At 44.2% G+C, this 23,940-nt stretch overlaps 1 protein-coding gene across 8 annotated transcripts in view; it reads left to right on the top strand.

Annotated features, from left to right (window-relative positions):
* The window catches only part of DENND1A (DENN domain containing 1A), a 269,468-nt gene that overhangs the window by 11,791 nt on the left and 233,737 nt on the right, over nt 1-23,940 (top strand). For all 8 annotated transcript variants that reach the window (XM_081847502.1, XM_081847498.1, XM_081847500.1 and 5 more), the window contains exon 2: nt 6,010-6,074. In XM_081847502.1, coding sequence (XP_081703628.1) covers nt 6,010-6,074 — 65 coding nt within the window. The remainder of the gene's footprint in view (nt 1-6,009; nt 6,075-23,940) is intronic.

The raw sequence follows: 23,940 nt of genomic DNA, 5'->3' as shown, positions 1-23,940 counted from the left end.
CCTTGCCTGATGTCCTGTGTGAGTGCTCTTGGAGGGACTTAGGGTGCTGCCTTACTTGGAGGCAGATCATTGATCTGTCCTGTTCAGTATTTATTTATTTACGCACATATGTACATACTTACTGCATTTATTTCCCACCTTTCCTCCAAGGAGCTCAAGATGGTGTACACAGTCCTCCTCCTCCTCCTCCTCACTGTTGTCCTCAGAACAACCCTGTGAGGTAGGTTAGGCTGAAAAACTGACTGGCCCAGGGTCACCCAGGTGGTGTCATGGCTGACTGGGGATTTCAAGCCCGGTTTCCCGGGATCTAACGCAGCACCCTCATCACGATGGCGTCCAGGCTGTCATCATCTACATCAGGGTGTAGAACGGTTTCCCCCTTGTCTGTGCCATCATTTCCTGAATGGTAAACTATCATGTTTGGGGGTGTGGTGGCGGCAGGGGCCAGATGGCAAAGGGGGTGAGTTCAGAGCACTGCTTCTTGCGTTTACCCTTCTTGAGTGTTCTGTTTATCATTTATCCTCAAACAATCCTTTTGCTGCTTGTTTGTGAGCCTTCCCCATGCCTTATCAGGGCTGAACATAATGGGAGTTGAGGAGAAGGGCCGCCTCATAATGTTGACAATTAGCGCAAGAGAAACAGAAGGTTGTTGAGTGGAAGAAGATGAATCCTACAAGGCCTAAATGAAAAAGCACAGTAGGACACTAACTTGGAGGATCAGGAAGCTCAGGGAATTCAGGAGAGGCTTTTCAAAACTTCAGATCCATCACATGTACACTTGGCTGCCTGTCTCGTGTACTAAAATATTCTACAGAAAAAGTTACGCATGTTTGTGGGAAAACTCGGTACTCATTTGAAGCACTTTCAGAGCTGTGCTTATTTTCCTGTTTTTCATAATGTGCTGTTATGAAGCCTACTTTAAGAAATGGAGGGTAGCACCTTCTTCACCTGTTTCATAACAGTTACATGTCGGCAGACCTGAAAAAACCCCCAGGTACCTGAAGGCCTGTGGAGGGCTGCTTTCTTAAAATGTGAGACCGGTTCTAAAACCCAAACTGAAACTGAGCTTGGGATTTTGAAATACAGTGGTACCTTGGTTCTCAAACGCCTTGGTACTCAAACAACTTGGAACCTAAACATTGCAAACCTGGAAGTAAGTGTTCTGGTTTGCGAACTGTTTTTGGAAGCCAAACGTGCTCTGTTTTGAGTGCCACACTTGTGTTTGAGTGTTACGCTGAGCTCTGTCAGTTTTTGCTATTTATTTTGCATTTTTGTGGCTCTTTTTTGTTGTTTTTGTGACTGTGTGGAACCCAGTTCAGCTACTGATGGATTGCTTGTGTGACTGCAGTACATTGTTTATTGCTTTTATTTTGTGGGTCAGTGGTCTCATTAGATAGTAAAATCCATGTTAAATTGCTGTTTTATGGGTTGTTTTTAAAAGTCTGGAATGGATTAATCCATTTTGCATTACTTTGTATGGGAAAACGTGCCTTGGTTATGGAACGCTTTGGTTTTGGAACAGACTTCCGGAATGGAACGGATTAAGTCTGAGAACCCAGGTACCACTGTATATACTAAAACAGGGCTCCCAAACTGTTCTGTGGATGACTTCTACAGTGATACCTCGTGTTGTGTTAGGTTCATGTTGCGTCTTTTTGGCTTGTGAACGCGGCAAACCTGGAAGTGTATACTTCTGGGTTTCGCTGTGTGTGCAGACACAGAAGCGCTCTCTCACGCTCTGCTCTTGTGCAGAAGCACCGCTTTAGTTGCGGACTTTTCGGGGTGCGAACCACACCCTGGAATGGATCGTGTCCGCAACTAGAGGTACCACTGTACTATGTAAGTTTACTTTAGGTGCTCTATGGTGTGTCTGTAGATTTGTGACTGAAGATGGGCACATACATCAAATTATTCATAATCGATTTTAAATTGTATTGTTACTGCTTTATATTATATTTTATTGTGTAACAGTTGTATGCTAAAAAACAATATGTAAGAAATAAAAGAAGCAATAAGCATATAATTAAAAATCACACAGCATCTAGCCTAGCTCATAACCTTTCCTGCAACAGGCAGAAAAATCTGTTAAGTGGTCTGCCTAGATCCTCAGCAGCTTTCAAGTTGGCTGGGGGAGGGGCGGAGTTTGGGAACCAGTGTACAGCCATACCTCAGGTTAAATGTGCTTCAGGTTGAGCGTTTTCAGGTTACGCTCTGTGGTGACCGGGAAGTAACGGAGCGCGTTACTTCCGGGTTTCGCTGCTTGCACATGCGCAGACACTCAAAAGGACATAATGTGTGGAAGCGGCGAATCGCGACCCGCGCAGACACAGGTTGCGTTCGCTTCAGGATGCGAACGGGGCTCCGGAACAGATCCCGTTCACATCCAGAGGTACCACTGTACTGAAATGTAAGGAACAGCCTAGCAGTTGTTGAGGCCCACAGCCCTCCTGCCATAGTGTTTTCTGCCCTGGTCCAGCGGTTGGGGTGTTGGACCTAGGACTTTGGGAGGCTAGAGTTCGAATCCCCACTTAGCCATGAAACTCATTGGCAGTGACTTTGGGCCAGTCACTGCCTCTCAGCCAAACCTTACCGCACAGTTGTGGGGGTTAAATGAGGAGATCCTTAAGATCCTTGGATAAAAAAGGTGGGCTATAAAAGCAAAACGCAACTACAGTTGTACCTTGGAAGCTGAACGGAATCCATTCTGGCAGCCTGTTCGACTTACAATACATTCAGAAACCAAAGTGCAGCTTCTGATTGGCTGCAGGAGCAATTGGAAGCTGCCAAAGCCCCATCGGACGTTCGGGTTCCAAAGAACGTTCACAAACCAGAACACTCACTTCTGGGTTTGTGGCGTTTGGGAGCCAAAATGTCCAAGTACCAAGGTGTTCAGGATCCAAGGTATGACTGTAACTAACTAACTAACTAACTAATTAACTAACCAACTAACCAACCAACCAACCAACCAACCATCCGTGTTGCTTCAGCTGGAGATGTCCATGGGTAGAGGCAGGCACTTCTGAGATGTCCCTAGCTACAAACCACCACTCTTTCCCAAAGGAGAGTGTTTTGGCAATTTGGTGTGTTTTGAAATTTCAGGATCCCTGTTTCCCGGTCTCTTCTGCTGTCCTGGAGAATTGTGGTTACAGTGGTACCTCAGGTTACATACACTTCAGGTTACAGACTCCGCTAACCCAGAAATAGTACCTTGGGTTAAGAACTTTGTTTCAGGATGAGAACAGAAATCGTGCAGCAGCAGCGGGAGGCCCCATTAGCTAAAGTGGTGCTTCAGGTTAAGAACAGTTTCAGGTTAAGAGAACGGACCTCCAGAACGAATTAAGTTCTTAACCCGAGGTACCACTGTACTTGAAAATGGAAAACAAGCAACCCACAGCCCAAACCTGTGAGTTTTTGTTTGGAAGTAGGAGTCTGTGCTGTGTTTGATGTGACTGACTTCCAAGTTAAGCTGATTTTAGGATTTCCAGCATTAACTGTTGCCCATTTTTAATCTGTTACACTACACTGTGACAGGCTTGTGAGAGCAGAAGATCTTGTATGTGTGTTGGGTATATTTATATTCTGAACTCACCCATACAATGAAAATACAAAAGGGAACAGTAAAATTGCAAAACTTTCCAGGTGATAACTAGATGGCAACAGCTACAACAAAACACTAAAACCAACTGCTCGACATGCCGGACTTCCTGGGCCAATGAAAAAATGTCTTCTGTTGGGGTCAAAAATGGCATTTCCATTGGCACCAAGTGAGTTTCCCTGGGGAGGGCAATTCCAATAAGAGCTGCCTCGTCTGCCAAAGGGGAACCCAAAGGATCCCTTTCTATGATTGTTGTAAAAGATACCCAGTGCCTTCAAATAGGTTTTTTTTAGGCTGTTTGCTCACCAGTTGGAGGTTTCACCATATCTAGAAGAAACTTGCAAGTTGGGCCTTTAGCCACTCTCCCCCCAACATGGCACAAGAACTCGTGGGCACCTAAGGAAGCTGAACGTTGAAAGATCTAGGAGAGATATGCAGTGCATTGTTAAACTATGAAACTTTTCGCCACAGGAGGCAGTGGTGGCTACCAATTTAGGTGGCTTTAAATGAGGACTGGACTACATGTGGAGGAGAGGGCTTTGGATGGCTGCAAGCCACAATGGTTATGCTCTGCCTCGATGGTCAGAGGCAGCAATGCTTCTGCATCCCAGTTGCTGGAAGCCACAGGAGGGGAGAAGAGGGCTCTTGGGCTCAGGTTCTGCTTGGGGTTTCCCAGTAAGGCCAGTGTGAGAACTGGAGGGTAGACGAGAGGGGCCATTGGCCTGATCCTGCAGGCACTTCCCACATTCTTGGGTATTTGGCAGGAGACTGACCAGGATCAGGCTGGAGAGGCTGAACTGCCCCGTTGGCTGGCTCCACTCCACGCTCTCGAAAGAGTCTTCTCCAGCCATCTTTGGCAACACGTTCGAAATATTAAAGCACACATTTAGCTAAAATGAAAACAGGACTAGCAAACTGTGGGCCCATTTTTAAAACTACTCCAGGAGGTGTTGAAAGGCTGCCTTGGTCTAATTATAGCTGCTGTTAAATAATGTGTTGCAATAATTAATCATCAGCTCTGCTTGTGGGGAAGGGGAGCAGGCAAACACCCCACGGGCAGATGTGGCTGATGGTCTCACTGCTTCTGTTTTCCTTGAAGCCTGCAATTGTTTTGGCCGGACGTGTTGCTGAATGTGACCCCTTACTCTTTCAGAAAATCACAGATGCCTCTGTTCTTTCATATGGAGGTACATAAATAAAAGCCACACTGTGCTTTCTGGATCCTGCTTTCTATCACGGTTCTGTTTTGCCCAAATTGATTTGGCTTTCATCTTGATGACAGACTCTAATCAAGCCTGTATCTTTTAGGGGGGCTTCCTTGACATCAGCTGATCATGATGCATCAAGTGGAGTAGGCTGTTGCCCTGTGCAGTGCCGGATCTACGTATAAGCTAAACAAGCTATAGGGCCCCACTCTCTTGGGGGCCCCCCAAAAATTAAAGAAAAAACAACAACCTGGATGTACATTTCCAAAATGAAAGATAAAAGACAAATAAAGTAAAACCTACATACAGCAAGAGTGTTGTGTAGGCTCCTATGATGTAAGTAATAGGCCCCGCCTGCTTATATAAAGGGCCCCATTACCTTCAGTAGTTTAGGGCCTCATCAAACCTAAATCCTGCCCTGGCCCTGTGCAGGCTTAAGGTTGCTACAACTTGATTGGTAGGTCTGGATTAACAAAATGTGTAATCTACTGTTTTGAATTTTATTGGGTTGTTACATTCCATGGTGGGTCTTTCAAATGGCTGTTCTGAATAATTCCTTTTAGAGGAAGGGTAGAGGGCATTGGGGATGAGTTTATGGAACCAAGGGGGTGGTAAAAAAGATTGGGAACCACTGCTTTTGTTGGTATGATCTGATAGTTGACATTTACCTTTAATCTACATTCTTAGCTCCCATTTAAAGGAATGTTGGGCAACCAAGAGGATTAAGGGTATGGAAACAAAGCCTTATGAGGAGTGCTTGAAGGCGCTAGGTATGTTTAGCTTGGAAAAGAGGAGACTGAGAGGAGATATGGTAGCCATCTTCACATCTCTTAAGGGCTGTCACAGGGAAGAGGTAACAAGCTTCTTTTCTTCTGCTCTAGACGGTAGGACTCAAACCAACGGCTTCAAGTTACAAGAAAGGAGATTCGGACTAAATATATGGAAAAAACTTTCTGACGCTAAGAGCTGTTCAACAGTGGAACAATCTCCCTCGGGAGGTTGTGAGCTCTCCTTCCCTGGAGGTTTTTAAGCAAAGGCTGGGTGGCCCTCTGTCCTGGATGTTTGATCTGAGGATTCCTGCATTGCAGGGGGTTGGACTAGATGGCCCTTGGGGACCCTTCCAACTCCTAAGATTCTGTGATTTTATGATTCTGTGAATCATTCCAAAAAGCTTTACTTAGATTTATTAACAACTTTATTCTTTTTCAGGCAAAACCCGGAAACAACATTTGAAGTCTATGTTGAAGTGACCAATTCAGCATCAGCGGGTCCAGGTACTGTAAAATGCAGATGCTGTTTATGTATTGTACCTACAGTGCTTTTGAGGGCTTCCACCAGGGTTGTGCTATTTGGGGGGGAATTGGTTCAGAGCAGGGTGGTCCAATGAGTGGCCCAAGGGCCACATTTGGCCCACAAGACCTTTTTTGTGACCCTTGGCAACATTTGACACCACACCCCTGCCATCGCATTACCCAGTTGGGTGCTGGGCTTTGGGAAGGAAGTGGGAGGGCTCTAGGGCTCTGCTGGTGCCCCGTGTCTCCTTCCCAAAGCCTGTCACACGCTTAGCTGTCTTTGGGAAGGCAGTGGAAGGGCTGTGGGGCAGGGTTGGGGATCCAATTTTGGCCTCATTTCCCCCCACTGCACGTCGAGGCAGGGTGCGGCCTGCAGTTCCATACTGAAGTCCCCTAGTGGAACACCTGGTAAGAAAAGTGGAACCGCTTAGGTCAATATAGGAAGCTGAAGATGTGGTCTTGCTGAGCTTCTAATCCATTGTTGGGCTGAAGTTGCTTCTAGTTCCAGAACACTGGCAAACGTCTGATTTCCAACATTCAGAGGAAATCCTTTTGTTAAATGTTGACACCAGTCGGAACTGTCAGCCTTCTTTTGAAATCTGTAAATTTCACCCACAGCCCGTTATCCTTGTGGGCAGCTCAAAATACTGATCTCTTGAGCTGACTTGACTTTTTAGTTGCAGTTTATCTGAAAGTTGTAATGTTGCTGGCGTTGGTTGTCTGCTTTTTCCCCATTCTATTTTATCACCCTATTAATGACTTAAAGATAGTGTATTTTTTCACTTATAAAATTCTTATCGCTGTGGAGAGAGTTTATTTATTTATTGCTTTTATAGCCCAACTTTTTCTCCGAGGAGCTCAAGGTGGTGCTCATGGTTCTTCCTCTCCTCATTTTATCCCCTGTGAGGGTAGGTTAGGCGGAGAGGCAGTGACTGGCCCAAGTGACATACCCAGTGAACTTCGTGGATGCGTAGGATTCGAAGCCTAGTCTGACACTCTGACCACTGTGCCACACTGGCCGTCGTACCTTCCCTTAGTGCTGCAGGTCAGACCTTGAGCACATCACCACACCCTGTAGTATTGCATGCCTGTTCACCCCAACTCTCAGTCCAATATTCTTAGGACAACCCAATATAGGGTGTTGCCGCATTTTAAAAACGTTCACCTATACTTATTATTTGTTAGCTCTGGCCCTTCTCCATCAATAGTAATCCTAAATAACTGGGATGCAACAGCCTTAGAAGCCTTCTCCCTAGATGATGTCTGCTTCACTTCCCAAGGAGGAAGCCCTGTTAAGATGGTCTACTCTTATGCTCTTCTCAAACTGGAGGCAGGTTGGTTTGGGAGCAAGCACTTGCCCAGGTATGCTCTCCTGGCCATGGGATTTGAAGAAATGGCAGAGTCCATTTAGAAACTAACTCTAGCTTCTGCCCAGCTGAACTCTCACCACCCCCTGCTTGAAAATCGGAGGAAGTGTGAACTTAAATGTTATTCTGTACAGTAGTAGTGTCTGGTAGTAATCTTCTGTTTTGAAGCATGTTTGTGTCTAGGGGGATTAAGTTCCTACAGGGAGAAGGTGGGTTAAAAAGTTCAGATTTTTTAAAACTAGATAATTTAGTAAACATTTTGTTCCAAAACTCAAAATCCTTGTGCTTACTGATTTTTTTTAAAAAAATAGCATTTGATGCCAATTCATTTTTCAATGAGATAATCCATTTTTTACCAAACTGCTAATTTATTCGCCACGCAGACAACTTGGAAATTGCTGAGGTTCTTAGTGAACCACTCAACCTTTTTTGGGGAGTGGGCCTATAAATCAAGTACCGTATTTTTCGTCCCATAGGACGCTCCGTCCCATAGGATGCACCTACTTTTTTTTGGGGAGGGGAAATAAAGGAAATTTTTTTCCCTTTATTTCCCCCCCAAAACCAGGTCGGGGAACAGTGGGATGCCGGCGCTGCGCCTCCCCGCTGTCCCCCGAGCTTGTGGGGCTGGCCGATGTCTGTCGGGCGCGCGGGGCGCTCTGCTTCAGGGCGCCATGCGCGCCGGGCGGCAGGCTGCTATCCGCAGCGTGGGGAGCCCTGCGGGGAACTCCTGCAGGGCTCCCCACGCTGCGGATGTCTGTCCGGCGCGCGGGGCACTCTGCTTCAGGGCGCCCCGCCTGCTGGGCGGCAGCCTGCGGACACCTGCGCGAAGCACGGGGCGTCCTCCAAAGGGCGCCCCGTGCTCCGCGCTGCCGGCTGCCGCCCGCAAGCCCTGCGCGCCGGGGGGAGTTCCACCGGGCGCCCAAGGCTTGCGGACACCTGCACGAAGCACGGGGCGTCCTCCGGAGGGCGCCCCGTGCTCCGCGCTGCCGCCTGCCGCCTGCAAGCCGTGCGCGCCCGGGGGGAGTTCCCCCGGGCGCGCAAGGCTTGCGGACACCTGCGCGAAGCACGGGGCGTCCTCCAAAGGGCTCCCCTTGCTCTGCGCTGCAGGCTGCCGCCCGCAAGCCTTGCGCGCCCGGGGGCAGTTCCCCCGGGCGCGCAAGGCTTGCGGATAGCTTCCTGGAGCCTGGAGAGCAAGAGGTGTCGGTGCACACCGACGCCTCTCGCTCTCCAGGCTTCAGCGAAAGCCTGCATTCGCCCCATAGGACGCACACACATTTCCCCTTCATTTTTGGAGGGGAAAAAGTGCGTCCTATAGGGCGAAAAATACGGTACCTACATAATTCATATAGTCTCTGTCTTGCCTTTCAAATGTTATGGGTATCCTTGGTTTTGTTAGCAAAGTTGATCTCCATCATCAGAAAAGTCCCCAGCCAGGTATAGATACTGTTTCACCACTTTTCTGCAAACCACCAACATGAAGCTAGAAAGCCACAGAAGCCCACAGTGGGATTTGTGAACCAAAATCCAGGTAGTATGCCTGTGCTTGGCTGAAGAAGATGCAGGCTTAGAGTGTGTACCCAGCTTCTAATGGGTCCGTGCAGTATGGGAGCCTTGGTGTGAGAGGCTTATGACAATCAGGTGTGGGGTCCCACCAAAAGCCTCTCTGAGCAGGTGTTAGGATAATGAGGGAAAACTGGAAAGAAAGACTTGGTGGCTTTGTTGTGTGGGAGTGTCTAAGTGTGTGAATCATAGAACTGTAGAGTTGGAAGGGACTCCAAGGGTCATCTAGTCCAACCCCCTGCAATGCAAGAATCTCAGCTAAAGCATCCCTGACAGATGGCCACCCAACCTTCAAGGAAGGAAAGTCCACCTCCTCCCAAGGGAGACCATTCCACTGTCAAACAGCGCTTGCTGTCAGAATGTACTTCCTGATTCTCAGTTGGAATTTCCTTTCCTGTCAGCTGAAAACATTGGTTCGAGTCCCTACCCTCCAGAGCAGGAGAAGACAAGCATGTTCCCTCTTCCGTGGGACAGCCCTTGAGATATTTGAAAGTTTTCACAACACAATAAAAGAAACAAACTAATCCACGGGAAATAAAGAAACTAAAGAAAGAAGGAACATAAAAAGAAAGTACACGATCCTCCCTCATCACTCTATCTTAACTTTCATCCCCTGTGGAGGAAGGTGTGCCCGCCCACCTCTCACCTGGGCTCATCCCTCTCTTTGTACCGTCTCTCACCTTGTGAGATCTCCCCTTACCCACCTCTCACGTGGGGTCCATACTGTCCTTCCCCTTCATCTGTATACATTTCTAATAAAGTACAATGAGGAAGAGTAGTAATATAAAAATAATAATAAACTATCAAGAGAGATAAAAGTGAAAAGAGTAAACAAATAGGTAAAAGGATCTCCAGCTATCCATCTGTCAGTTGTATGTAGAATATTCCTTCAAAATACGTATTAAAATGCTCAATCCAGGTTATTCAGTTATTCCTCCCTTTGCTGGACATTGTTTTTTCCAGCCTTCCATCCAATGCTCACCAATTCGTTTACCTTTTTCAGTGCAGAAAGTCCAAAGAAGATTCTCCAGTTACTGCCGTCACAATGATAAAACTTTTGCTTTATTCTTTATCTCCTCCTTCAAGAGATAAGCTTTTTAAAAATATTGTATTTGTCTATTAATGCATGGTAGTTCAGTTAACTTTAAAATCTTAATTTGCGTCCCAATCCATTTCTTGTGCCATTTCCATCTAGAAATCTGTATCAGTCCTGTTTGTCCATACTGGTCCACCAGTCCTGTTTGTCCATTCTTTCTCCTCTTATTCCACTTAACCAGAAGAGCAAGATTCCATTCAGATTGCACACAAAGTCAATCCTTTCTCCGCCGCACCTCCACTCCTGGGTTTTCCCCCCAAAATCAAAATTCCAGTATTTGGCAGCTCTGTTCCTTCCATCCTCCACACACCAATTGCAACTCTGCCATTCTATTCTGCTTTTCAGACTGCGTCTTGGATTCAAGGATTTTCCTCCTTCCTTGCCCCTCCCCCCCCTGAATTGAGTCTATAGCTTTTATCTACTTTTCTGGAAGTTCTGGCACTTCATCAATATATTCTCCTAGAATCATTTTTCTCATATGTGCATTTATTTCTTCAAACAGTGTTCTTGCCAAATAAAGTCCTCGGTCTAGATTCTGTATTCTGTGGCATTAGCTAAACCTCCCAGTTTGGTGCCATCTGCAAATTGGATGAGCATTTCCTTAATTCCTTCATCCAGGTCTTTTATAAAGACGTTGAACAACAATAGGTCCAGGACAGAACCTTGAGGCACCCCACTTGTCACTGTTTTTCAGGATGATGAGGAACCATTAATGAGAACTCTTTGGGTTTGGTCAGTCAACCAGCTACAAATCCACCTAACAGTTGACTCGTTCAACCCACATTTTATCAGCTTGCTTGCAAGAATATCATGGGGGACTTTGTCAAAAGCCTTACTGAAATCAAGATACACTATGTCCACAGTATTCCTCTGATCCACCAAGCTTGTTACTCCATCAAAAAAAGAAATTGTATTGGTCTGGCATGACTTATTTTTGAGAAATCCATGCTGGGTCTTAGAAATCACAGCCTCTTGTTCTAAGTGCTCACAGACCCACTGTTGAATTATCTGTTCTAGGACCTTTTCTGGTATCAATGTCAAGCTCACTGGTCGGTTGTTACCTGGGTCTGCTTCCCCACCCCCACCCCACTTTTTGAAGATGGGGACAACATTTGCCTGCCTCCAGTCTGCAGGGACCTCCCCTGTTCTCTAAGAATTATCAAATATTATAGACAGTGGCTCTGAGACACTGAGGTCCACTTCCATGGGTCTTCTGGCAGTTCTCTCACTGTGAGAAGTGAAGTTACAGGGAACCAGGCAGAGGGCCTCACAACAGTGGTGCCTGCCATGTGGAAAACCCTCCCTTCATATGTCAAGCAGATATCCTTAGAGTCCCTTCCAATTATGTCGTTCTATGGTTCTGTTACTTTTTATTAAGAGACCTGTTTGATTCTGAAGTTGTGTGTTGCTGACAGTGTCATGTTGGCTAGTTTAGGCTGTGCCTGTTCTGAATGTTCAATGCCATCACAAGCATGATTCCCTGAATATTAAACCCACCCACACCAGTTGAGTGGTCTCTGAATATGGAGTGCTGCCTTTACAGAGGGAGAACAATTGATTTTTAACCTTCCATTTTAGTGATACTAAACTTGGAAAAAGTGAAGGAATTGGTTGATCAGTTGAGAAGATGGGCTATTAATGGAAACAGTTTTGGGGGCCACCATCTGTATCAGACCTCAGGTACTGCTGCCTGTTCCTTTAATTTCAAATTTCCTGCAAGATTTTTTTAAACACCAACTTTGCCCTTGGAAGCTTTGATATGAAACTGCCATAGACATTATCACCTACATTCTCATAATAAATAGAATCATTCTTATACAGATAGACTGAAAGAAGCTTATAAAAGTCACGCACTGCAGTAAGAATGAAAAACCAGAGCTACTGCCTCTTTCCTCTTTTCTTTTCCTCTACCTTCAAATTGCCTGTTTTGTTTTCTTCAAGGAAGCAATCACGTGTCGTGTGCGAGAAATGAGCCGTTATCAGAATCCAGTGAACTTTGGAGACCTCTGCCAAAGGGTCTTCCTTATTAGAAAGAGTGAAGAGAATTTGGATATAGCTCTGTGACTAATAGCATAGGGTGGGGGAGAAAATGTATTTGTTAGTCTAAAGTAACTGATCAAAATAAGTCACCAAAGCTGGAACATTTGAAAGTGAAAGGCTCACAAAAGTGAAATCCCCCCCTTGTGTGGGAAGCTTTTGTGTAGGTTTTGTGTGTGCGTGTGTGTGCTTGCCAAAGAAGACATCAGAAAAGAGTGTTGGATCCTCTGCTTTGCCACGCAGTGAGCCAGAAGGCCCCATCTCTCCAAGGACCTCCTCTTTCATCTTTTTGTGAGAGCCACGCAAAAATCTTGCTGTGTGTTCAAGGAATAGCTTAAAATGGTTTAGTGCAGCTAAAGTATTCCTTTCATTTCCCTCCTCCTTTTAAACACACACCCACACCCCGTATGGCTTTAAGTTGGAAACCTAAATGTGGTACATAACACAAGGATGAAGTGATGAGCGTGTTACGGGGCCGGGGGGGGGGCGGGGTGCTCAATGTTCCCCAGGATTAGTAAAGGAAATGGCAGTTTCGGCTGCTTCCTTTTACAACAAAGGGATTTAAAAGGCCTAGCTGCTAAGTCTCTCTCTGTGTTTCGTTTCTTTTCTCCAAAACATACTAGTAGGTTGAAAAGGGAGATGAATCTTCCTGGGGAAATTATTAACTCTGAGGGAGTCTATCGTTGTTTGAGAGAATTTGCATTTGAACTGGCTCAGAGTGCAGTGTGTACCCATAATCTGATTCCTGCTGGAAGCTGGCTGAGTAGTTTGTGGAACTAAGAGTTTCCTACTTTGTGTTCTGATCTCTGCATAGCAACAGCTTTATTTTACTCAGCAGATCACACAAGGTCTACCTAAAAATAATCAAAAGTCCCAAGCTCTGCTGGGAGATACCACCAGGTACTGTACATCTTTGCAGCTCCCTCATCTCCTGTGGTAGGACTTCCACAGGTGAGAGTGAAGTGAAAACTTGGCCTGAAAAAATGGACATGAACACTACTTGGATTATGAGTTTATAAGAACTCTGTTGGATCACAGACCAGGGAGCACAGCCAGTACAACATCCTGTTTCAGATAGTGGCTAGATAGATGACTCTGGGGAGCCCATAAGCTGGACATAAAGGCAGCAGTGCTCTCTGCGCTCATTTGTGAGGGTGTGGCCATGGCAGCAGCAGTCTGGAAGGAGCCAGGAGCTGGGAACTGGGAGCTAGGACTGTCGAGTAATTGGAATCCGAGGGCAAACCAGTAGGCAGAAGAAGCCAGGAGTCAGGATGAAAAGCAAGACCAGCAATGCAGGACATGCTATAGCTCAGGTAGACCCTGCTGCTCAGGTAAGACTCAGCTGGAAAAGGAAGTTGTTTATACTTCTTCTTGCCTGCTAGGAATCACTGGTCAGCCTGGATGGGTGAATACAAATCAGATAATTCTTCCCCAGTAGGCAGAAATTATGTGGCTTACCACATGGATACCACATAGATCAGCAGTTCCTGACACCATTACTCCCCAGCAAGTTGAATTCAATGGTATGCTATATGAAGTTGCCATTTAGTTTGCACAGCCAATAATTGCTGGTAGATCTGCTCTCCATTTCCTGGTCTGTGAACAGGTAAAGCTGCGTTATCCTGTGTTAGACTGTTGGTCCATCCAGTCCACCCTGAGGGATAGCAGCTTTCCAGGGGAGAGGACGACTTCTTTATGCAGCCTTCCTACCTCAGATGAGATCCTGCACATTCTGCACATAGAGCAGCTATGGCCACCCCCACATCTTGTGGCAGCTTGGTTCTGACGGATTGTGGCCCCTCTCCTGGTGCCCCAGGCACCAATCCTTCCACTTGGACTCCATGTTGTTACATAAGACCCCTGTTCAAATACGGTCTCTGTCGTGAATTTTCTGTCATTTGCTTTATGACAAGCAGCTTGCTATTCTCTCAGCACCTCCTCTGCAACATGGGGATAATACTGACCCGCCTTTCAAGGTGGTTGCTGAGTTTCCTGAGAAAATGTATGTGAAGGTGTTTTGGAGGAACCAGGTTGTCTTAAGACAATCTGGGTGCGATAAATGTACTTTGGACTCCTCCCTTCTTGATGACCGTTTTAGAGATTTTGTGTGTTCCATCCACTTCTTCTTCTTCCTCCTCCTCCTCCTCCTCTCTTTTTGCACAAGAGGAAAAAACCCCTCCTTTTGTTGATTTTTATATTTTTAAAGAGAGCTTGACATCTTCATCAAGTTCACAGTGGGCTGGCTTTGTTTGCTTTCTTCTCAATGCAGGATAAGACTTTGTCCCCCTGCCCATTGTTTTGTGCAGTAAGAACGGGCCTCGCCATGGCTGAGGTGGTGTTTTTCTTTTTCCCCTCTCTCTTTTTTTTGGTAAACCCACAATATGGTCATTGTCTGGTACTGAATAATTGTGGCTGCTTTTTGTACAAGCAGAACGAAGGCTTTGGCTTTGAACAGATTCCTTCTTAGCGTGAAAAGAGACTAATCCATGTAAATACAGGCCAGAAATAAAGCTTTACAGAAAAAGGGAAAGGCGGCTAAGCAGGAGGTCAGAGGTCAGCAATTTAACCTTTGACCTAACAAATAAGAAGCATGAAAGTTCCCGAATTGGTTTACAAAGGCAAACTCCTGTGATCTGTCAGTTTTTCTTTTCATGATGGAGACGGGTGAGAAATCTGACAGCCAGTTCCTTCTCAGCAGTGTGTGGAAATTTTACTGCTAAGCTCAAAATTTCTTAGCAGGTTGAAATTTACTTTTTAATGGTATATATATATGTGTGTGTGTTATTCGTGTCCCTTCATTCCCTTGTGTTTGTTTTTTTGTTTTTAACGTGGTTTCCCATGCACCTATGAAGAGTCTGCCTCACTAAGTAGAATGAAGAGATTCCACTTCAGATCTTGTTGAGTATTTGGGGAGCGCTAAAGCATTAAGGATCTGCTGATGAAGCACTTTTTGCAATTAAGTGCTTGTGAACAGGCTTCTTTATGATTTTCAGGAGTTGCATTGAAATAACTAGACGCAAACAGAGTTTTTCTCTCTTTTGAATAGAGTTGATGGGTTGCATGGGTTTGGTAAAAAGAAAAAAAAGTTTAATTTAAAGGTATTGTTTTAAACTCTCTTCCACTCATTCACAAAATTTGCAAACAGTTTTCCTTGTTTGTGCTTCTTTAATCACAACAGGTAATCTTGTTAATGAGTGTTAATTTTTTGCTTTAAGCTTAATGCACCTGAAGTTAGCTGTTATATCTCACTGTAGATAATTCTGTGACTAGGGAAGAACTTTAATTAGAGAGTCATTGAGATTAAAAAGAAACAATGAACTAATGACTTTAAAGCAGACTCCCCATAGATTAATAAGGGCATTGATTAAGATGCTTAACTTAATGTTGTACAACCATATTCTATTTTCAACTCATGCCTTTATGACCATCCACTGCTTTAGAGAGCAGCTGCTCAGGGACATTTCATTATAGATATTTCTGGAACACAGAAAACCAAGTCCATGTTGTATTTGCTGGAGTACTCCAGGAAAAATGCTAGTCAAATTGAGTTATTTCACAAGAATGCCACTACTTGGGTGAATAATACTAAGGTCTATAAAAAGTTGTTTTTAAAAGCATAAGTGGATGCCATTTGGGCAAAGTGCCTACATTGAAGTTTTCTTTGGTTATGGAAAAGTTAAATAGAAACATAAGTAAACATTTTGTACCATTGTAATACATGGTAGCAGTAGATTCACATACTGCTTCAGACTAATATACAGTGGTACCTCGGGTCAAGTAGTTAATTCGTTCCAGAGGTCTGTTCTTAACCTGAACTGTTCTTAACCTGAAGCACCACTTTAGCTAATGGGGCCTCCTGCTGCCGCTGCGCCACCGGAGCACAATTTCTGTTCTCATCCTGAAGCAAAGTTCTTAACCCGAGGTACTATTTCTGGGTTAGTGGAGTCTGTAACCTTAAGCGTATGTAACCCGAGGTGTTGTTGTTGTTTAGTCGTTTAGTCGTTTAGTCGTGTCCGACTCTTCATGACCCTGTGGACCAGAGCATGCCAGGCACTCCTATCTTCCACTGCCTCCTGCAGCTTGGTCAAACTCATGCTGGTAGCTTCGAGAACACTGTCCAAACATCTCATCATCCGTCATCCCCTTCTCCTTGTGCCCTCCATCTTTCCCAACATCAGGGTCTTTTCCAGGGAGTCTTCTCTTCTCATGAGGTGGCCAAAGTATTGCAGCCTCAGCTTCAGGATCTGTCCTTCCAGGGAGCACTCAGGGCTGATTACCTTCAGAATGGAGAGGTTTGATCTTCTTGCAGTCCATGGGACTCTCAAGAGTCTCCTCCAGCACCAGAATTCAAAAGCATCAATTCTTCGGCGATCAGCCTTCTTGATGGTCCAGCTCTCACTTCCATACATCACTACTGGGGAAACCATAGCTTTAACTATATGGACCTTTGCTGGCAAGGTGATGCCTCCGCTTTTTAAGATGCTGTCTAGGTTTGTCATTGCTTTTCTCCCAAGAAGCAGGCGGTAACCCGAGGTACCACTGTATTTAGTTTCAAGGCTAAGCTTTCTGTATTAGGTACTGTGTGGGGCTGCCCTATATGACTGGATGCTCTAATGCAGAAAGCAGAGTGTTTTACTGTACAGTAGCCCCTCCCCCGGCTTCCTGTTGACTTTTGGGTGCAATGATGGGGCTGTGGGCTTGACACTAAATGGCTTGAGCCTCATATACCCAAGAGACCAGCTGAGCGCCCGTGTTCTGATTTCACCTTCTGAGCTGAACAATTAATAACTTCCAGGAATGTCATTATAACCTTATGCATATGGCAAGAGGCATTCTTATTGGTTACTCCCGCAGTTCTGGAGTTTAATTTTCTTTGAGCATCTTTTTAGAAGGGTTGTGAAACCATTTTATTTTATTTTATATCTTAAAAGAATTTTTATTCAGTTTTTAACAATTGAAGAGTGCATAACACTTACACATTCTCAGTCTAGGTTGTATAGAAAAAATAAGTGCTTCTGATTGAGATATTATAGTTATTTAATTATCAATAAGAAAAAAAACATAAAAGAGAGAAAAGGAAAGGAAATAAAAAAGGGTAGGGAAAGATAAAGGATCTATGAATTGAAAATCATGCAACATTCAGATACACTTGGTTACATTATTTGAGTGGAATTTTTCTAATTATAAAATGAGTCTGGATCAGGGATGATTATTAATAGATTAAATGCTGCCTTTGTTAGTATATGAAAGTTATATATATTTATATAAATTTGAATACAGTGGTACCTTGGGTCAGACTCCGCTAAAACAGAAATAGTGCTTCAGGTTAAGAACTTTGCTTCAGGATGAGAACAGAAATCGTGTGGCGTCAGCAGGAGGCCCCATTAGCTAAAGTGGTGCTTCAGGTTGAGAACAGTTTCAGGTTAAGAACAGACCTCTGGAACGAATTAAGTACTTAACCCGAGGTACCACTGTATAAATATGACAATGGTTATGAATGTGGTAGGAAAGAGAGAACCTGGGGAAAGGAGAACATGGATGCCCAGCATCCATGTTTCTTTTTGTAGGATTATTCTAGCCATATTGAGTTGTATGCTGTTGGGGGGAGGGGTTTGATTATTACCTGGAAGACTTGCATGCATAATAAAATTACAGCAGGTAGTTGTTAAGTTATCCTTTTGTTTCTGTTCTCTTAACAACTGTAACTTATTTCTTAGTTTTTCCATTAGAGCGATATCCCATATACTTTTATACCAATTGTCTACATTCACCCATGAGAGATTTTTCCAATATCTAGCTATATTTCTAGCTGCTGATAGCAAATGACAAATGAGTTCTTTATTAAGCAGATTTGCATTATTACATTGAAATATATTCAGTAAAGCTAGTTATGGTATTATTTCTATTTTCTGCTTAGTAATTTTGCTAATCTCATGTAAACCTGACAACAAGAACTGTTGGATTTTGGCACATTCCCACCACATATGAAAATATGTACTTATAGATAGGCACCTTCACCAACATATTGCTGTCACTCCTGGGTGTATCTGTGCTGGTTTTCTTGGGGTTAAGTACCATCTATAGATAAGTTTTAACGTTAGCTCCTTTATACTGGCAGAAATTGATTTAAAAGGCAGTTTAGACCATTGTGTTGGGTTAAATCTATTTCTTGACCTAAATCTAATTCCCATTGTTATTTAATTACATTGGGAAATCCAACAATATTTTGGAGTAATATTTTATAAATTACAGACACCGTCGCTCTACCTCCTGTAGCTAGGAGTTTATCAAAAGGGACTAGTTGTCTTGTGGCTGTTATTTTCACAGTTGGGTTGGATAAAAAAGTTTGCAATTGATAACGAAGTAGCCAGAATATTTGAATTTCTCCTATTTTAGTTTGCAATTCATGACCTATTAATGGGTAACTGACCTTGTAAAAGTCAATTAAAAGGTATAGTTGTTTGGTTTTCCACCTTATCGCAGAGAATTGTCGAAAAAAGTTGTTAAATAGTGGTTGGAAAGCCAAGGGGAGCAAGGAGGATAAACCTAGAGGCAATATTTCTGTTTTCTCCTTCCATGCTTTGAATATACTTTGCATAAATCTATTGTTGATTGCACTAATGGTCTTAAGTCTAGTTTTAAGGAAAGGGTAGACTCTGGTTGGAATGTTATCAATTAAACTGTTTCTAAGTGTACAAAGGGCAAAACCTTTTTATGCATGGGCTGACTTTTGGCAGTGAAGTCCAGTGATGATGCAATGTATTGGAAGCATGGGGCACTTTTAAACAAATGAATTGCTTAAATATATGACCAGCTTCTTGAAGTCTCCACAGTAGCCTTCATCAGCCTGGTGCCCTGCACATGGTTTGGACTACAACTCAGCCACGCTGGTTAGAGCTGCTGGGTGTTTTATTCCAAAATATCTGGAGGGCACTAGGTTGGTGAAGTCTGCTGTAGGTTGGTGAAGTCTGCTGTGTATCTGAAGAAGTGTGCATGCACACGAAAGCTCATACCAAGAACTGACTTAGTTGGTCTTTAAGGTGCTACTGGAAGGAATTTGTTTTGTTTTGACTATGGCAGACCAACACGGCTACCTATCTGTATCTGCTGTGGAGGTACTACAAAGGATGTGTCATAGAGCAGGTAGAAGTGTGTCTATCTCTGGCTTCGAGTCTGTTGAATGACACAAGTGACGTGGGCTATGAATCTTACTTACTTTTTAGACGCTGAACGTAAAGTACCCAGGCAATTGTGAAATCTTTTCTGGAATTGGAAATGTCAGTAGTTCAGGCTTCGCCCATGAACTGTATTTTGTCTCTTCTCCTTTCCCTCCTTCTCTAGTTTGATAACTTGCCAGAGGAGTATCCTGAAACCAAGTTTGCCATGTGCATCAGCTTAGAAGCCTAGATCATTCAGCTGCTGCCAATTAGGGAATCTTACCCTAAAGTATTGTTTGAAACGAACCGTCTTCCTTTCATGCTTAATGGAGAGGGCTGTGAGCTCTGTGGAGTGCCCTGTGGGTAGTCTTTAACGGGGTATTTGTGATAACATCTGAAAATAGGTTGGAAACACACACACACACACACACACACACACACACACCCCACCGTGGTTGCCCCTTCATAACTGAAGCATTAACCAAGCAGTTTATGGGATAGTTTCGAGAAATGTTACAGGGAGAGAGATGCTCTTACTGAAAGCTGGAATTTACTGATTGCCTAACTCAGAGGGCTGGTTTTCAGCCATTTATTTAGCTAAATGTGCTATAATGGGGCTTTAAAAATCTGCACCCTAAGAAGGTTTTCCTGTTGGGTTTCGGAGCACCACTGGCCTTTGCTTTTGCTAGATGAAAGTTTTGTGGCTTTGGGTCCACCACACAAAGCAGTATGTTCCGTGTGATTTCCCTTACTATGGAGACAGTGCATGACTTGATGGTGCCTCGACATCAGCATCTGAGTAAGAGTGATAGCAAATTGCATAGACTTGCACAGTTCAGGATTCAGTAGGATATAGCTCCCCTGTGTCTTTAATTGCCTGGCAGACAGGTGAACTTGGGCAGGTGGAGCCCACAGTGGTGGGGAACCTGTGACTCTGCAGATGTTGATGAACTCCCGCCAGTCCTAGCCAGCATGGCCAGTGGTCAGGGATCTTGGGAGTTTGTAGTTTAGGAGAACCTTACAGAGCAGTGTTAGAAGCTCAGATATTTAAGCTCAGGTATGTAAGGTGCCAATGGCACCTTAAACCTAAGTATGGTCACCACAACGGATTGTCCAGGCATCATTTAATAATAATACAGTGGTACCTTGGGTTGAGTACTTAATTCGTTCCGGAGGTCTGTTCTTAACCTGAAACTGTTCTTAACCTGAAGCACCACTTTAGCTAATGGGGCCTCCTGCTGCTGCCACGCCGCCACTGCACGATTTCTGTTCTCATCCTGAAGCAAAGTTCTTAACCCGAGGTAATATTTCTGGGTTAGCGGAGTCTGTAACCTGAAGTGTATGTAACCTGAAGCATATGTAACCCGAGGTACCACTGTAATAATAATAATAATAATAATAATAATAATAATAATAAATGCTTTATATTTTAAAGAAACAATATCAAAGCAGTTTATAACACATTAAAGCATCAAATGAAACAGTCCAGAATAAAACAAATTCAACCTTCAAGGAAAATATTTCGGGTCCTTCTCTAAGTGACGTTTTGCTTTCCCAATCTTTATTTTACCTACTTAATTTATATAGCTTCCCCATAGCAGAAGGACACTAGGAAGCTAGTGTGGTGTAGTGGTTAGAGTGTCAGACCTGGGAGATCAGGGTTCACTCTGTCATACAATTCTATGATTCTATGAAGCTCGCTGGATGATCTTGGGCCAGTCACAGCCTCTTAGCCTACCTCAAAGGCTCGCTGTAGGGATTGACTGAGGACGGGGTGGGGGTGAACCACGTACTCCTTGGAGAAGAAAGTGGGATATAAATGCAATAAATAAGCTCTTCTGCTTTCCTGCTTAAGGAGACCAGCCAGATGGAGATGTAAGTTGCCAACCGCATGGTTGCAATTCGACCTGCGCCAGATGCAAAAGGTGCCTGGTGTCTGGGGAATTTCCGACACTGTTTACAGAGGTCCTGTGAGATGGCTCCTGTAGTCCACCCATGGTCTGGCTTTGTCAGCTCCATTGCTGAACATGATGTTTGAACGCTCCAGCTTGTTGGGAAGATGATAAAATGAGGAAGGGAGAAACACTGCTGTGTGTAATGCTGTTGTGTGTGTTGGTATTCCATGTGAAATGAATGCATCCTTTTATTCTGCTAGCGTTGGAATATTCACTTCTTCAGCCTGAAGAGGACTAAGTTAAACACACACACAATTACTTAACTGGAACCAATTAATACCTGTTTGAGGACCAACAGGGAAGAGTTGTAACTAACAGCATGAGTACTGATTCATAGTTAGAGTTTGCATAGGTCAATGCATTGAGTGGGCTATTTGTGTACAGTTAACTCTACAGGTAGGAATTAAGTGAAGTTAGAGCACTAATTCATGTTTATCATTGGTGTTCCCGTCTTTCCTTTAAAAACACAGGCTCTTAGGCCTTTTGTATATAATTTAATTCAATTGCATGGTGGAGATTGATCCAGTTATTCTAAAGAGCTGTTTTGGTCTTACATGCTGGGCTCTTGTGAGTTATGGTCCTATCAAACAGTGAGCTTGGGAGATCTCCTGAATGCACTACTGTAAATTTCACAGTGTGGCTTGTAGTTGATAGCTTAGGTTTTTATTTCATGTTGTCAGGACTTGTGGATGTTTACCAAATAGTAACTGGAATTGAGAAAAACTCTTTGCCTGTGCAAAAGCATGCTTGAAGGTATGAGTTATGAGCATGGTTTTGCAGAGGAACAAATGTGTTAAACCTGCAGAGATCCAGCATGCTAAAAGCGTGCCCTCTGGGTGAAGCACTGGCCTGGGGCATAAGAAGTTTCCTTACTGGGTTACAGCATTGACCCATCTTACCTACAATAGTAGCAGTTCCTCATGGTTTAAGACATGGTTTAATACCTGGAGATGCCCATGAACCTACCTGGACCCTGAGATCATTCTCTGAGGCCCTTTTTCGTGTGCCTTCTCCATGAGATGTCCGGAGGGGGACAACACGAGAACTGGCCTTTTCTGCAGTGGCTCCCCATTTATGGGATGATCTCCCCAGGGAGATTGAGCTTGTGCCTTCATTATACACCTTTAGGCACCAGGCAAAAATGTTCCTCTTTAACACTAGGCCTTTGGCTGATTGACATCCAGTGCCCTTTCAAATGTGTTGTGTGAGCGGGGGATTATTGGTTTTTGTTCTTATTTTTATTATGTGTTTTGTGTGTTTTTAAATATTTTATGTTGTGAACTGCCCTGAGATCTACGGGTATAGGGCAGTATACAAATTTTGATGATGATGATAGTAATAGTAATAATTGTTGTTGTTGTTTAGTCATTTAGTCGTGTCCAACTCTTCGTGACCCCCTGGACCAGAGCACGCCAGGCACTCCTGTCTTCCACTGCCTCCCGCAGTTTGGTCAAACTCATGCTGGTAGCTTCGAGAACACTGTCCCACCATCTCATCCTCTGTCATCCCCTTCTCCTTGTGCCCTCCATCTTTCCCAACAGCAGGGTCTTTTCCAGGGAGTCTTCTCTTCTCAGGAGGTGGCCAAAGTATTGGAGCCTCAGCTTCAAGATCTGTCTTTAAGAAAAATAATTCCAGGAGTATGAGCTAGAGACATATTTAGCCTAGCAGGCCAAATCTGATGGGGGTGTGGTGGGGGTGGGCTGCCCACATGTAAAAATCACTTGGGCAGGGTTCCCACTTGGGAACTGCATTGCAAGGGACGTTGCCAGACCCAAGTTGGCACTTTAGGAAGCTCTGAGCATTGGGCTGTCAAACCGCTTGTTTCTCTCCTCTTGTTTCGCTTGTGCACCCAACCCAGCGCTTGGCAGAATCGCTTTCCTGTCACATGGGCTGATGTGAAGGAAGAGTGATCCTGCTTAGCATTGGGTACCCAAAGCCTTGTTTGCAGCAGTGCTCCCCATCTCCTTTAAGTGACGGAGAGAGGGATGTTTCAAACACTTTAGGGCAGACCTCACACTTGTTTCATCATGATTCAGGCTGTGTTGGTGCATCTCAAAAGTGTGTTTGAAGCAGAGAGGGTGGGCTTGCTTTGGGGGAAATGGTCTAGCAGGCCAAGACTGGCTTGCAGGCCCTCTTCCTGACTTATTGCCATCCCTGTTTCATAGGTACTCGAGGTATATCTATGGAGGTGTACATGTTTGAATCTTAGGTGCTGCCTCTTCCTTCCTGACATCTGAAGCAGAGGCCCTTCTCTGGGTCCCAACTAAAGATGAAGCACTTTTGGGTGAGACTAGAAAGGGCCTTGTCAGTGGTTGCACCAGGTTAAGGAATGCATTTCCCCTTGAGGTGCAGTTTGCTGCCTCCCTTTTTATTTTTGCTGGTTGCTGAAGACTGTTTCTGGAAGGAAATTTTAGCTGTACTGTATGTGTTAGATGTGTTTTATGTTTTGGTGTTTATTGCCACACTAGTCTTCTTTGGTTTGACTGTGTTACAACATTTTAAATTACAGTTTTGCACAAGAAAGGTGGAGTAGAAAAGTGTTATTTTTTAAAAAAAGTATCTCCTACCCTATCATCTTAAAGAGATGGACAGAAAAGATGGGTTGTGTTGTTGTGTTGTGTTGTTGTGCATTTACCAGTATCTTTTAATAATTACTATCATTTTATTTATAACCAC

The sequence above is a fragment of the Podarcis erhardii genome (genome assembly GCF_964252035.2).
Source record: "Podarcis erhardii genome assembly, chromosome: Z".
Lineage (NCBI taxonomy): Eukaryota > Metazoa > Chordata > Lepidosauria > Squamata > Lacertidae > Podarcis > Podarcis erhardii.
Note: the sequence above shows the minus strand (reverse complement) of the source record. Positions and strands in the feature narration are given on the sequence as shown.